This window comes from Procambarus clarkii, chromosome 20 (assembly GCF_040958095.1).
Source record: "Procambarus clarkii isolate CNS0578487 chromosome 20, FALCON_Pclarkii_2.0, whole genome shotgun sequence".
NCBI lineage: Eukaryota > Metazoa > Arthropoda > Malacostraca > Decapoda > Cambaridae > Procambarus > Procambarus clarkii.
Genome location: NC_091169.1, coordinates 19,790,873 through 19,803,827, shown reverse-complemented (window position 1 = coordinate 19,803,827; position 12,955 = coordinate 19,790,873). Strand labels below are relative to the sequence as shown.

The window sequence follows — 12,955 nt, the reverse complement described above, 5'->3', positions numbered from 1 at the left end:
ATGGCAGTCCTGTGAGGTGGATGGCAGTCCTGTGAGGTGGATGGCAGTCCTGTGAGGTGGATGGCAGTCCTGTGAGGTGGATGGCAATCCTGTGAGGTGGATGGCAGTTCTGTGAGGTGGATGGTAGCCCAGTGAGATGGATGGCAGCACCTCCATACTCATGGGAGTACCATCATGAGAGCTACGGGGCCCCATGACACACCCTAACCAGTCATATCCCCTCCACACCCCCCTCCCTTCAACATCTCCCAGCATCATCTCCCTTCAACATCTCCCAGCATCATCTCCCTTCAACATCTCCCAGCAGCATCTCCCAGCATTATCTCCTAGCAGCATCTCCCAGCAGCATCTCCCTGCATCATCTCCCAGCGGCAACTCCCTTCAACATCTCCTAGCATCATCTCCCAGCAGCATCTCCCTGCAGCATCTCCCTTCAACATCTCCCAGCATCATCTCCCAGCAGCATCTCCCTGCAGCATCTCCCTTCAACATCTCCCAGCATCATCTCCCAGCAGCATCTCCCAGCAACATCTCCCAGCAACATCAACACTGGCCAAGAGCCTTCGGACTGAACAAGACGTCATGGACCACTAAAATCTTGGAATCAGAATGTTGCGCAATCAGGGTCTGAAGAAGTCAGAAACCCAGAGGGCGTTGCACCGCTTCAATGGTCCGAATTTAAGGCTCTTGGGAGCACAGATGGTCCGAACAGCGCTCACATTTGGTCAGAAGGGAGAAGGGAAGGACAAAGGGGTAAAAAGGAATGGGGAATGGGGAGCAGTAGAAAAGGAGAGAAAATAAGGGAGAGGCATACACTAAGACGCTTGTTACAGGATAGGTAAGGGAGAATAGGGGGCATTAGGGGGGGGGGTAGGAAGTTATGGGGAGGGTGTAAGGGGGTAGGAGAATATCGGGAGAAAATTTCTATGAAGGGAATGGAGAGGACGATTACTTAAATTTATTTCGACAGTCATCTGGAGAGTGTGTGAGGATGACTGGTGGTTAGAAGGATGGGGGGAATGAGTCGTCCCCCTCCTAGGATGTGTCCTGCAGCTAAGTCTAGTCCTAGCACGCAGCTGGGTCCAGTCAACGAAAATAAAACCTCTCCTAGCAGCCTTCCCCTGTTGCATGGAGGACAGAAGAAAATGTATATATGCTGGTTAGTATTGTAAATGTGTGACCACGTCTGTGGTAGAAAATTATAATAATAAAAAAAAAAGCCTTCCCCCTCCCTCCCCTCCCCCCCTACACGTCACCCAGCTTTGGAGATTATCTATATATCACGTGAATACGTGAATGGGGGCGTGCCTTCCGTGCCCCCTGTTCGTGTCTGTGACCTGTGGACCTATTTTTGTTGCGTGTTCGTATCAGGTTACTCATTCATTTCGTGTCGTGTTCGTGTCAGTTTACTCATTCATTACGTGTCGTGTTCGTGTCAGTTTACTCATTCATTACGTGTCGTGTTCGTGTCAGGTTACTCATTCATTACGTGTCGTGTTTGTGTCAGGTTACTCATTCATTTCGTGTCGTGTTCGTGTCAGGTTACTCATTCATTTCGTGTCGTGTTTGTGTCAGGTTACTCATTCATTACGTGTCGTGTTTGTGTCAGGTTACTCATTCATTACGTGTCGTGTTTGTGTCAGGTTACTCATTCATTTCGTGTCGTGTTTGTGTCAGGTTACTCATTCATTACGTGTCGTGTTTGTGTCAGGTTACTCATTCATTTCGTGTCGTGTTCGTGTCAGGTTACTCATTCATTACGTGTCGTGTTTGTGTCAGGTTACTCATTCATTTCGTGTCGTGTTTGTGTCAGGTTACTCATTCATTTCGTGTCGTGTTCGTGTCAGTTTACTCATTCATTACGTGTCGTGTTTGTGTCAGGTTACTCATTCATTTCGTGTCGTGTTTGTGTCAGGTTACTCATTCATTTCGTGTCGTGTTCGTGTCAGTGAATTCATTCATTACCTGTCGCGTTCGTGTTTACGGTATAATTCGTGGGAGGTCACGAATTTGGAAACATAATTTTGCTTAAATTTCCGAATACGTGAAAAAATTCACGATTTTTTTTTTGCACATGTTATATATGAAATTTTTGAACTTGTCGAGTCATAATTTTTGTCGTACAGGTGTCACAAAATTTTTGTTTTTTCAGATGAAAAATACGATCATATCTAGACGTCCGAAATATGACGAAAATAAAGATTGATTATTGACACAGTTTGGTGGAAGCTTTTCAGCTGAATATTTATGTATATATGGCGAAATAAATATGTTTCCTTGGTAGCAGTGTGATCAATTAGGCTGTTGCTGTTTGCGATGTGCAGATGTATATTGATTTGTATTACACCCAATGCTGCTAATATGAGGGTACTCACCTATATCTGCCTACAGGACCCGAACATTAGCTCTTGGGCCCCGGTTTTCTATCCGCCGTTTGTCTAAGGCCGTGACGTGTGACCCCATTTCCCCTATCACATCTACTTTTAAAAATAATGAAAGGAATTTGGCTCCACAATGCGTCGTGCAGGTCGGTGTTCAATTCCCGACCGTCCAAGTAAGTTGTGTGTGTGTGTGTGTGTGTCGGAAAATCCGACACCATTTAACAATAATATCATACAGACAGATAAGAGCTGTGTTGTATAAACAAGTTACCCATAGAAAACGTAACTTGTAGTGGAATTACCGTCTATAGAAAACGGGATATCATCACCACATACTATTATAATTCACCAGCTATTCTGCTGGGAATTGTTCTTAAATACATTAGTCTTTGGACTTTACCATCATAAAACATCTCATATAAATTAACTTAATTATCAATATTAAAGTAGAGTAAATGTGACCCTTCTATCACTTTCTGAAATCTGGACAAAGTAGGCCAGGCGTCAGAGTGGGGAAGGAGGGCAGCCATTGTTGTGTCACCTCCGAGACGTGTGGAGCAAATTCGGCTCCTATCATTCTGGACAATGTCGGCCAGTAACGTCAATAGGATGGAGTGTTAAACAGCCATTGTTTATATTGAGACCAGAGGCTCACACGGGAGCAAATTCGGCTCCTGTTAAATTTACTTGGACGTAGTGTTATGGAAACCAAAGGTACCATCTCCAACACGATGTCTACAATTCAAGTTAAGTCTATCCGAAACCCGTTTATCATTCATTTATGGCCATTAATGTCAGGATATAGGGTGACCCGGTTAGATCACATGGAAGCCTCAAACTAAAGGTAATTAAGCCAGGTCTTCATGTTCCATGTACTGTTTTCTCTGATATACTTGTCATATATAGGTATCTGGCTTCACAGCTAGCGCACTTTTGACAGGTCAAGACGAGGAAGGAAGATTTGTGCACCAGTTACTGGGTGATATGGAAGCTACCTCAAAGAGGATAATTTGGTGTCTACACCCTAGTTATACCTGGTGGACTAACCTGCTGTACTATAAGATAAGGAACCTCTTTAATGTATGTAGTTATTTCTGTAGTTTGATTGGCTGCATATATGTATAAATATAAACCCCCCCCTAATGTGTAGAGGATCGATTTGTGAGATTAAGAGATTATTGCAGAAATACAGTCCACTCATTATTATACAAATTGCTATCGAAGTATATAAATTAACGTAAATATAAATTCATATAAATTAAATAAATATAAATCTCACAGGTCGGTTCCCACATTAATTTGGTCCTTCGAAACCGAATTATTTGGACCTTCGGAACCGGAATATTCGGTCCTTTGAACCCACATTTGGTCATCTTAGTACCGGATGAACCAGTTAACCAGTGGATTCATTAAATAAACTAGTGCAGTGTTATTTAAACAAAGCCAGCCAGTCATAGACAGCGGCGTTGCCTCGTGGGAGCTCAGGAGCCTCCCTCAGCCCAGTTCAGCTTCGTCAGCGGTTTCATGCACACCCACAGATATTTGGTGGCGTGTTATTTTGTGAAATGACAGCGCTAATATAGAAGCCAGCCTAATTAGTGACTGTGTCTTCGCGAGATTGTTCACGGATTTCGTGGTGTTACATTTCGCGAGAGATTATCTACGAATTTTGTGGACTTTATTTCGCGAGGTCACTAATAATATTTAATACTTCTAGATAATATTAGAAGTTTCATAGAGGCTAATTAAGAGGCTATTATCAATAATTGTGTATATTATTTCTCCAAATAGAGAATTATTTAATATATTGCACTAGTGATCACAGTATAATATTTACTAATTGCCAACCCACAACAGGGTAGGATATTAACCATTGACTAGTTGAACTATTATCGTTCATCCTAGTCCCATTATTACCATAGTCAGTTGTACTATATTAAACAACCTAACACCATTAATGAATGGTGCTGACCCTATTTTGGGTGTAATTTTTATCAACTCAAATTGAGTTGTATATATAATAATTTACTTATGATCATTACACCTTTGAGTGATTAATTAGTGTCTCTACCATCCTAGGGTGATATAGAAGAGCTAACCTAAAGGTACTTCCAGTGACACTGGTTTATCACTCAAATCATTAGTGTGTATGATTGTATATATATAATGTGTATTAATTTTAAGTGCTAACCTCTAGTAGAGGTAGGATTATTGCCTAGTGAGTTCAGAATTTACCCTAGGCTACCATTAGTGTTTGTTCAGTATTATGAGCAGCCCAAGTACAAGCCCCACAAGGCTTCACCAACTAGCCAGTATGGATAATGCAGGGAGAATGAAAAGAACCCTTGCAGGTCTTAAAGGCCACTTAACAAGACAGATCAAGAAATGTGAAGATTTGTCACAACAATCAACAGTTGATTATGCTGACCTGGAAAGCTATTATCAAGCAGCTGCAGGTAAATTTGAGCAAATCAAATGTCAAATAGCAACATATGTGGCTGAACTTGCCAACACTAATTTATCAGAAACAGAAATAGACGACATTATGGTTGATCTTGCGAATTATGAAGATCACACTCAGGCCACGTTACAGCCTTATGTCAAATTAATTGCCCAGAACAAGGCAACAGCAACAATAACAACAGTTGCATCTAATACGAGTCAAGCAGAAGCTCGACTCCCTCCAATTAATTTACCCACTTTCTCAGGAAAAGATGAGGAAGATTGGGACGAATTTTGGAACAAATTCGTTGACCTTGTAGACTCAAAACAATCTTTACCAAAGAGTAGTAAATTCTCTTATTTGCAAGGCCAATTATCAGGTGAGGCTAAAACAGTAGTATCCCATCTGAGATTAACTAATGACGGCTATGATCTGGCAGTAAAACTCCTCAAGGATAATTATGCTGATCCAGAAGTAAGAACATCACATTTAGTTCATGAGCTGTTGCATTTACCCCCACCGGAGGCTTCAGCTGATTCACTCCAAGTCTTCAAGCTGGAGGTAGAATCATTGATCAATGCCCTCAGCCTGACAGCAGATACAAACGGGGCTGAGTGGGTCTTGAAAATAATTGTCCAGGAGAAAATACCTAGGGACATATTGAGACAAATGAGTGCTCATTACAATAAAAGTATCTTATCCATGAATGAAATATCTGAAGGTTTAAAGTCAGTAGTTCATCAATTACGAACACATGACAAATTAAAACCACCAAGTAAACCCTCAGAAACCAATAATAGTAAACCACAGAGTACCAAAGGTACTCCAAATCAATCTAGACAATATAATTCAACACCAAAGTGGAACAGTAACAGTGTGGGCGTATATGCAGTGGGACCCTCCAAGCCTATAGTTACTGTGTCACCCAAGAACGTGACACCAAAGGGTACTGGAAGCTATGGAACATGTTTGTTCTGCAATGAGAAACATTCAATGTACCACTGCCCTAATTTTCCTGATAGTGACGCCCGTGTTGAGCGACTCAAAGATTTGCAACATTGCACGAGGTGCCTCAGGAAACATAACATCAACGACTGTGAGACACAATTACACACCTGTAATAGGTGTAACAAAGGTCAGCACCATGCAGCATTGTGCAGACACACCAAAACAACGTCTCCAAACCCTAAGGTGGAAGATAGCATTCCCACCACAGTACAGTACTGCAAGGTGCAACAAACAAAGAGTGTCCAATCGGCAAAGTCTAAAGGTAATACGACTTTGCCTACTGCCCAAATTACCATCCTGAATAAGAGGGCCAAGGTCCATACCCGTGGGTTGTTTGACCAAGGATCCCAGAGAACATATATCACCAAAAAGTTGGCAGAAGAATTACAATTAAGGCCTGTAGCCCAGACGTCATTGAACATCTCAGGGTTTGTAACAGATGCAGGACCTCAAGTCTACCAGGTGGTACAACCATCAGTACGTTTAGGCAGGTACGTCTGTCGAGTACAAGCCATTGTGGTGGACAAAATACCAGTAGACCTACAAGTTCAAGGTCTGAGAGCAACAGCCAAATTCCTGAGAAATAGAGGAATAAAATTGGCAGATAATATTAAGTCTGATCACCTCACCGACTTCGGTCTCCTTGTAGGGACAGACTATTGTCATCGATTCATCGGTAGCCCTACTAAATATCAGGGTATAACCATGTTAAACTCTGCAGGAGGTAAATTACTCTCAGGCCCAGTATCAAGCCTGAGGAGACCTATGCCTGCAGATAAACAATACCAGTAGAAATCTAAATTTGTCAGCTGATTATATTTCTCCAGTAGCATTATACTAAGGAGATTACAGCTGACTATAGTAACAGAGGTTGATGTTAGTATCATCATTTAAAGCTGAAGATGAGTTCATGAGGCCTCAGTGGCAAATCAGTGAACAGTAGCCTAAAACAGCTACAAGTCACTGCGACCAATGTCACTGAACCCACTGCAGTCTCAGAACCATACTTTACTTTAATGATGAGCTATTCAATCTTCTGAATCAATTAACTAAATTAAACCCCAATAAATCTGATGACTGATTTGATACATTTATTATTTAATCAAGATGTATTCCATGGGCCTCAGTGTTTATATATCAGTGACCAGTTACCTGAAGAAACTTCAAGTTATATCTAATGTCACTGATCTCACTGCAGTCCCTGAATCATACTTGACTGTAGTACTTGATCACATTCAGTCTTCTGGGTTAAATAATATGTAATAAGGCTTGAATATTAGCCTTTCAAGAGTTGACAGGGAAATGAAATCGCATTAGACTTCTAACCCCTGCAACTCTAGTACGGGACATCCGTCCTGTACGAACAGATGCACAAATGTGTGATTACTAACTACTAACATCAAATTAATCTAATAATTCGAAGGAGGAGTATCGGTGTTCGTCTGTTCTAATTAGGACTTCGACCCGTGAGCAGCCCCTGGGGAATTATGTCGGAAAATCCGACACCATTTAACAATAATATCATACAGACAGATAAGAGCTGTGTTGTATAAACAAGTTACCCATAGAAAACGTAACTTGTAGTGGAATTACCGTCTATAGAAAACGGGATATCATCACCACATACTATTATAATTCACCAGCTATTCTGCTGGGAATTGTTCTTAAATACATTAGTCTTTGGACTTTACCATCATAAAACATCTCATATAAATTAACTTAATTATCAATATTAAAGTAGAGTAAATGTGACCCTTCTATCACTTTCTGAAATCTGGACAAAGTAGGCCAGGCGTCAGAGTGGGGAAGGAGGGCAGCCATTGTTGTGTCACCTCCGAGACGTGTGGAGCAAATTCGGCTCCTATCATTCTGGACAATGTCGGCCAGTAACGTCAATAGGATGGAGTGTTAAACAGCCATTGTTTATATTGAGACCAGAGGCTCACACGGGAGCAAATTCGGCTCCTGTTAAATTTACTTGGACGTAGTGTTATGGAAACCAAAGGTACCATCTCCAACACGATGTCTACAATTCAAGTTAAGTCTATCCGAAACCCGTTTATCATTCATTTATGGCCATTAATGTCAGGATATAGGGTGACCCGGTTAGATCACATGGAAGCCTCAAACTAAAGGTAATTAAGCCAGGTCTTCATGTTCCATGTACTGTTTTCTCTGATATACTTGTCATATATAGGTATCTGGCTTCACAGCTAGCGCACTTTTGACAGGTCAAGACGAGGAAGGAAGATTTGTGCACCAGTTACTGGGTGATATGGAAGCTACCTCAAAGAGGATAATTTGGTGTCTACACCCTAGTTATACCTGGTGGACTAACCTGCTGTACTATAAGATAAGGAACCTCTTTAATGTATGTAGTTATTTCTGTAGTTTGATTGGCTGCATATATATATAAATATAAACCCCCCCTAATGTGTAGAGGATCGATTTGTGAGATTAAGAGATTATTGCAGAAATACAGTCCACTCATTATTATACAAATTGCTATCGAAGTATATAAATTAACGTAAATATAAATTCATATAAATTAAATAAATATAAATCTCACAGGTCGGTTCCCACAGTGTGCATTCAAAGGTATATGCACATATACACATGCACACATATCTTCACACAATGCAGTGCAGTGTTGGAATGGACTCCATACACAGTTCTAAATGTAGATATGATGGAGCTCGAGAAGCTGAGGAATCTGCACACCAATAGATTAACCGTTTGGGGGACGGGACCAATGAGCCGAAGCTCAACCGCCGCAAGCACACCTGCCCACACACACACACACACACACACACACACACACACACACACACACACACACACACACACACACACACACACACACACACAGTACATTACCTGATGAGATTGAAGTGTCATTCCCGTAGCCAGGATCATGGCACTAATACACTACACAGACTTAATTAGCCAAAGCGAATCTCTATTGTATTTATGTATCACTAAAGACTAAATAACATTATATATATGTGTATATATATATATATATATATATATATATATATATATATATATATATATATATATATATATATATATATTCCCCTATTAATATTCCATATTTACCTTCAATTTCAATAAAGTAATGTGATATATACCGTTGTTGCAACAGAAGAGGGGAAACAGGAGAGAAAAACCAGGAAAGGGGAAACAGGAGATGGGAGACAGAAGAAGAAAGACAGAAAAGGGGAAAATAGGTCACATGACAGGTGCCCCTTTTTTGTCGGTAAGGAAGAGGGACGAGGGTAGTCAGGTCTATGGGGGAGAATCCTGCCCCCCCTTTTTTTTTAAGGGAAAGGGGGGGGGGGAACAATTAAGGATACCTGTGATGGTGGAACGGTTAATGATGTGATGGGGAGTGATAGGTAGGGGAAGTGGAATGGGTGAGGAAAATAGGTACCTTTGTGTTAGTCAGCTGTCACGGGCTGCTTCCTGGGGTTGGAGGCCTGGTTAAGGACCGGGCCGCGGGGACACTAAAGCCCCGAAATCATCTCAAGATAGCCTCAAGAAGGGAGAGAAACTGGGTTATAGGAGAAATGGGTGGAGGTGCGAAACATCGCTTGGACAAAGGATGGGAAGAAGGAATGGGTTGTGCATGGGTGATGATTTTGTCCAGCTAGTGTGTCTGGGTGATGATTTTGTCCAGCAGGTGTCTGGGTGATGGTTTTGTCCAGCAGGTGTGTGGGTGATGGTTTTGTCCAGCAGGTGTCTGGGTGATGATTTTGTCCAGCAGGTGTCTGGGTGATGGTTTTGTCCAGCAGGTGTCTGGGTGATGGTTTTGTCCAGCAGGTGTCTGGGTGATGATTTTGTCCAGCAGGTGTCTGGGTGATGATTTTGTCCAGCAGGTGTCTGGGTGATGGTTTTGTCCAGCAGGTGTCTGGGTGATGATTTTGTCCAGCAGGTGTCTGGGTGATGGTTTTGTCCAGCAGGTGTCTGGGTGATGGTTTTGTCCAGCAGGTGTCTGGGTGATGATTTTGTCCAGCAGGTGTATGGGTGATGGTTTTGTCCAGCAGGTGTCTGGGTGATGGTTTTGTCCAGCAGATGTCTGGGTGATGATTTTGTCCAACTGGAGGAACAAAAGAAAAAATAAATTAGTGCATTGAAAAGGAAACAGGGAAAGGAAGAAGAATGACGGGTAAGGGAAATAAATGGAAGGGTGATGTGGATTAAAGGGAGAGATGGAGGGAGGGGAAATGTGATGGGACAGTGGGAGGGAAAGATGGAAAAGGAGAAGGGTAAGAAGGGGAAAGTGGTTAGAGGAATTAGAAATGAGTAGATGAGGTGGAGGAAGATTAGGAGACAGAAGTTGAAAGACAATGTGGTGGATAGAAGGTAGAAAAAGTAATCACATACCAAACAATCATCTCTACGAAACCGTTACATCTTTCCTCCATCATGGCGGCGTTGTTTACACGTAGTAAACAGTGTATGAGCTCCGAAGCGCTACGAGATCGTTTACAACAATAATACAACCTCTGGTTGTGAAGTTTCCAAACTTATAAACTGTTTAATAATTATAAACATACTTGTCATTATTGATTTAAGATGTAGAGGTTTCGTATGCGGTTGCGTCAAGGCTGGAGGAGTTGTGGCCAAGATTGCCCCATGGGAAGAGGCGTTAATGGTCCTGGTGGAGTCTTAAGGCCAGAATTGGCCTGAAAGCCAATGTGATCCCTAAGCACAGTCTGGTGAAATGAAGTCTATGTTTTGATGGCAATGCCAATGACAGAGTCCATTTGGCGTGGTTGTGTGTGTGTGTGTGTGTGTGTGTATGTGTGTGTGTGTGTGTGTGTGTGTGTGTGTGTGTGTGTGTGTGTGTGTGTGTGTGTGTGTGTGTGTGTGTGTGTGTGTGTGTGTGTATGTGTGTGTGTGTGTGTGTGTTTGTGTCCTCTTCATATGTAAGATTCTTGTTCTCATTTGTCAGCTCCTTGTCCTCATATCCCAGCTCCTTGTCCTCATATCCCAGCTCCTTGTCCTAATATCCCAGCTCCTTGTCCTCATATCCCAGCTCCTTGTCCTCATATCCTAGCTCCTTGTCCTCATATCCCAGCTCCTTGTCCTCATATCCCAGCTCCTTGTCCTCATATCCCAACTCCTTGTCCTCATATCCCAGCTCCTTGTCCTCATATCCCAGCTCCTTGTCCTCACATTCCTTCCAAGTTCTATATCACCATAATAGCTAAGAGCGTTCTCAAGACATCTAACTTAACTTAGCTGTTTATAGCATCTTACATATAACGTCAGACTATGCTGCGAAGCACGCCATCCTAATGCTGACTCTCCAGAGCCTGGAAGCACCGCTTGGGCAAGCCAGGAAGCACCTCTTGGCCAAGCCTGGAAGCACCGCTCGGGCAAGCCAGCAAGCACCGCGCGGCCAACACAAACTTGATTAAAGCTGTAATTAGCTTCGGCCATGCATGAGTGGACCCGATTAGCGTGGGCTAAACATTTTCGTGATTGTGAAGACTTTTGAGTGCTGGGACGGAGAGGGAGGGGGGGGGGGGTGAGGGAGGGGGTGAGGGAGGGGGGTGAGGGAGGGGGGTGAGGGAGGGGGAGTGAGGGAGGGGGTGAGGGAGGGGGTGAGGGAGAGGGGTGAGGGAGAGGGGTGAGGGAGCGGGGTGAGGGAGGGGGGTGAGGGAGGGGGGGTGAGAGAGGGAGAGTGGGTGAGGGAGGGGGGTGAGGGAGCAGGTGAGGAAGCAGGTGAGGGAGGTAAAATTGGCCATTTCCACCCGTGCAAAACGACAGTGAAGGACACCATGTGTTGTTAGACCAAAGCTTCGCTTACTGTTCCTCTTGCCATACTCTCTCATCTCCTCCAGCCTCTCTCTCTCTCTCTCTCTCTCTCTCTCTCTCTCTCTCTCTCTCTCTCTCTCTACCTCTCTCTCTCTCTACCAAACAACTATCTCTCTAGTATGCCTAACACAGTCACACACACACACACAAGAGGGCGGACCAACCCATGATGCTGAGATAACACACACTTGCATATCAAAGAGCAGGAGAAGAACAAAAATTGTTCGTCTTGTATTTAGGTGTACCTGCGTGGTACTAAGGTGTACCTGCGTAGGACCGAGGTGTACCTGCGTGGTACTAAGGTGTACCTGCGTAGGACCGAGGTGTACCTGCGTAGTACCGAGGTGTATCTGTGTAGGACCGAGGTGTACCTGCGTAGGACCGAGGTGTACCTGCGTGGTACCGAGGTGTACCTGCGTAGGACCGAGGTGTACCTGCGTAGTACCGAGGTGTACCTGCGTAGTACCGAGGTGTACCTGCGTGGTACCGAGGTGTACCTGTGTAGGACCGAGGTGTACCTGTGTAGGACCGAGGTGTATCTGCGTAGGACCGAGGTGTATCTGCGTAGTACCGAGGTGTACCTGCGTAGGACCGAGGTGTACCTGTGTAGGACCGAGGTGTACCTGCGTAGGACCGAGGTGTACCTGCGTAGTACCGAGGTGTACCTGCGTAGTACCAAGGTGTACCTGCGTAGTACCGAGGTGTACCTGCGTAGGACCGAGGTGTACCTGTGTAGGACCGAGGTGTACCTGCGTAGTACCGAGGTGTACCTGCGTAGGACCGAGGTGTACCTGTGTAGGACCGAGGTGTACCTGCGTAGAACCGAGGTGTACCTGTGTAGGACCGAGGTGTACCTGCGTAGTACCGAGGTGTACCTGCGTAGTACCAAGGTGTACCTGCGTAGTACCGAGGTGTACCTGCGTGGTACCAAGGTGTACCTGCGTAGTACCGAGGTGTACCTGCGTAGTACCGAGGTGTATCTGCGTAGGACCGAGGTGTATCTGCGTAGGACCGAGGTGTACCTGCGTAGGACCGAGGTGTATCTGCTAGGTTCTGAAGTGTCCCTACTTTGTTAGGTTGATATATTAAAACATAAAATAGGAATTTGTTCAGGAAAGATATTTTACAATTTCCCTCTCCTGGGCCAAACGGGAGGCTGGTGCAAACCAATTTTCTCTCTCTGTGTCGTCCTATTATGTCTGTTGTCCGGCCTTTTCACAGCAGCCTTCGTTTTGCCCAGACGAAAATATTCCTAAAATTGTATTGAGAAATATACGAGCTGAACGCCTGGCGT

General features: G+C 43.9%; 1 protein-coding gene across 1 annotated transcript; it reads left to right on the top strand.

Moving 5' to 3' along the window:
- The first annotated feature begins 609 nt into the window (after window positions 1–609).
- On the top strand, window positions 610–12,737 carry LOC138366736 (selection and upkeep of intraepithelial T-cells protein 5-like). Its single transcript, XM_069328012.1, has 2 exons — window positions 610–753; window positions 11,901–12,737. Exons 1-2 carry the CDS (start codon window positions 610–612, stop codon window positions 12,735–12,737), a joined length of 981 nt encoding a protein of 326 aa, XP_069184113.1.
- Window positions 12,738–12,955: the final 218 nt, after the last annotated feature.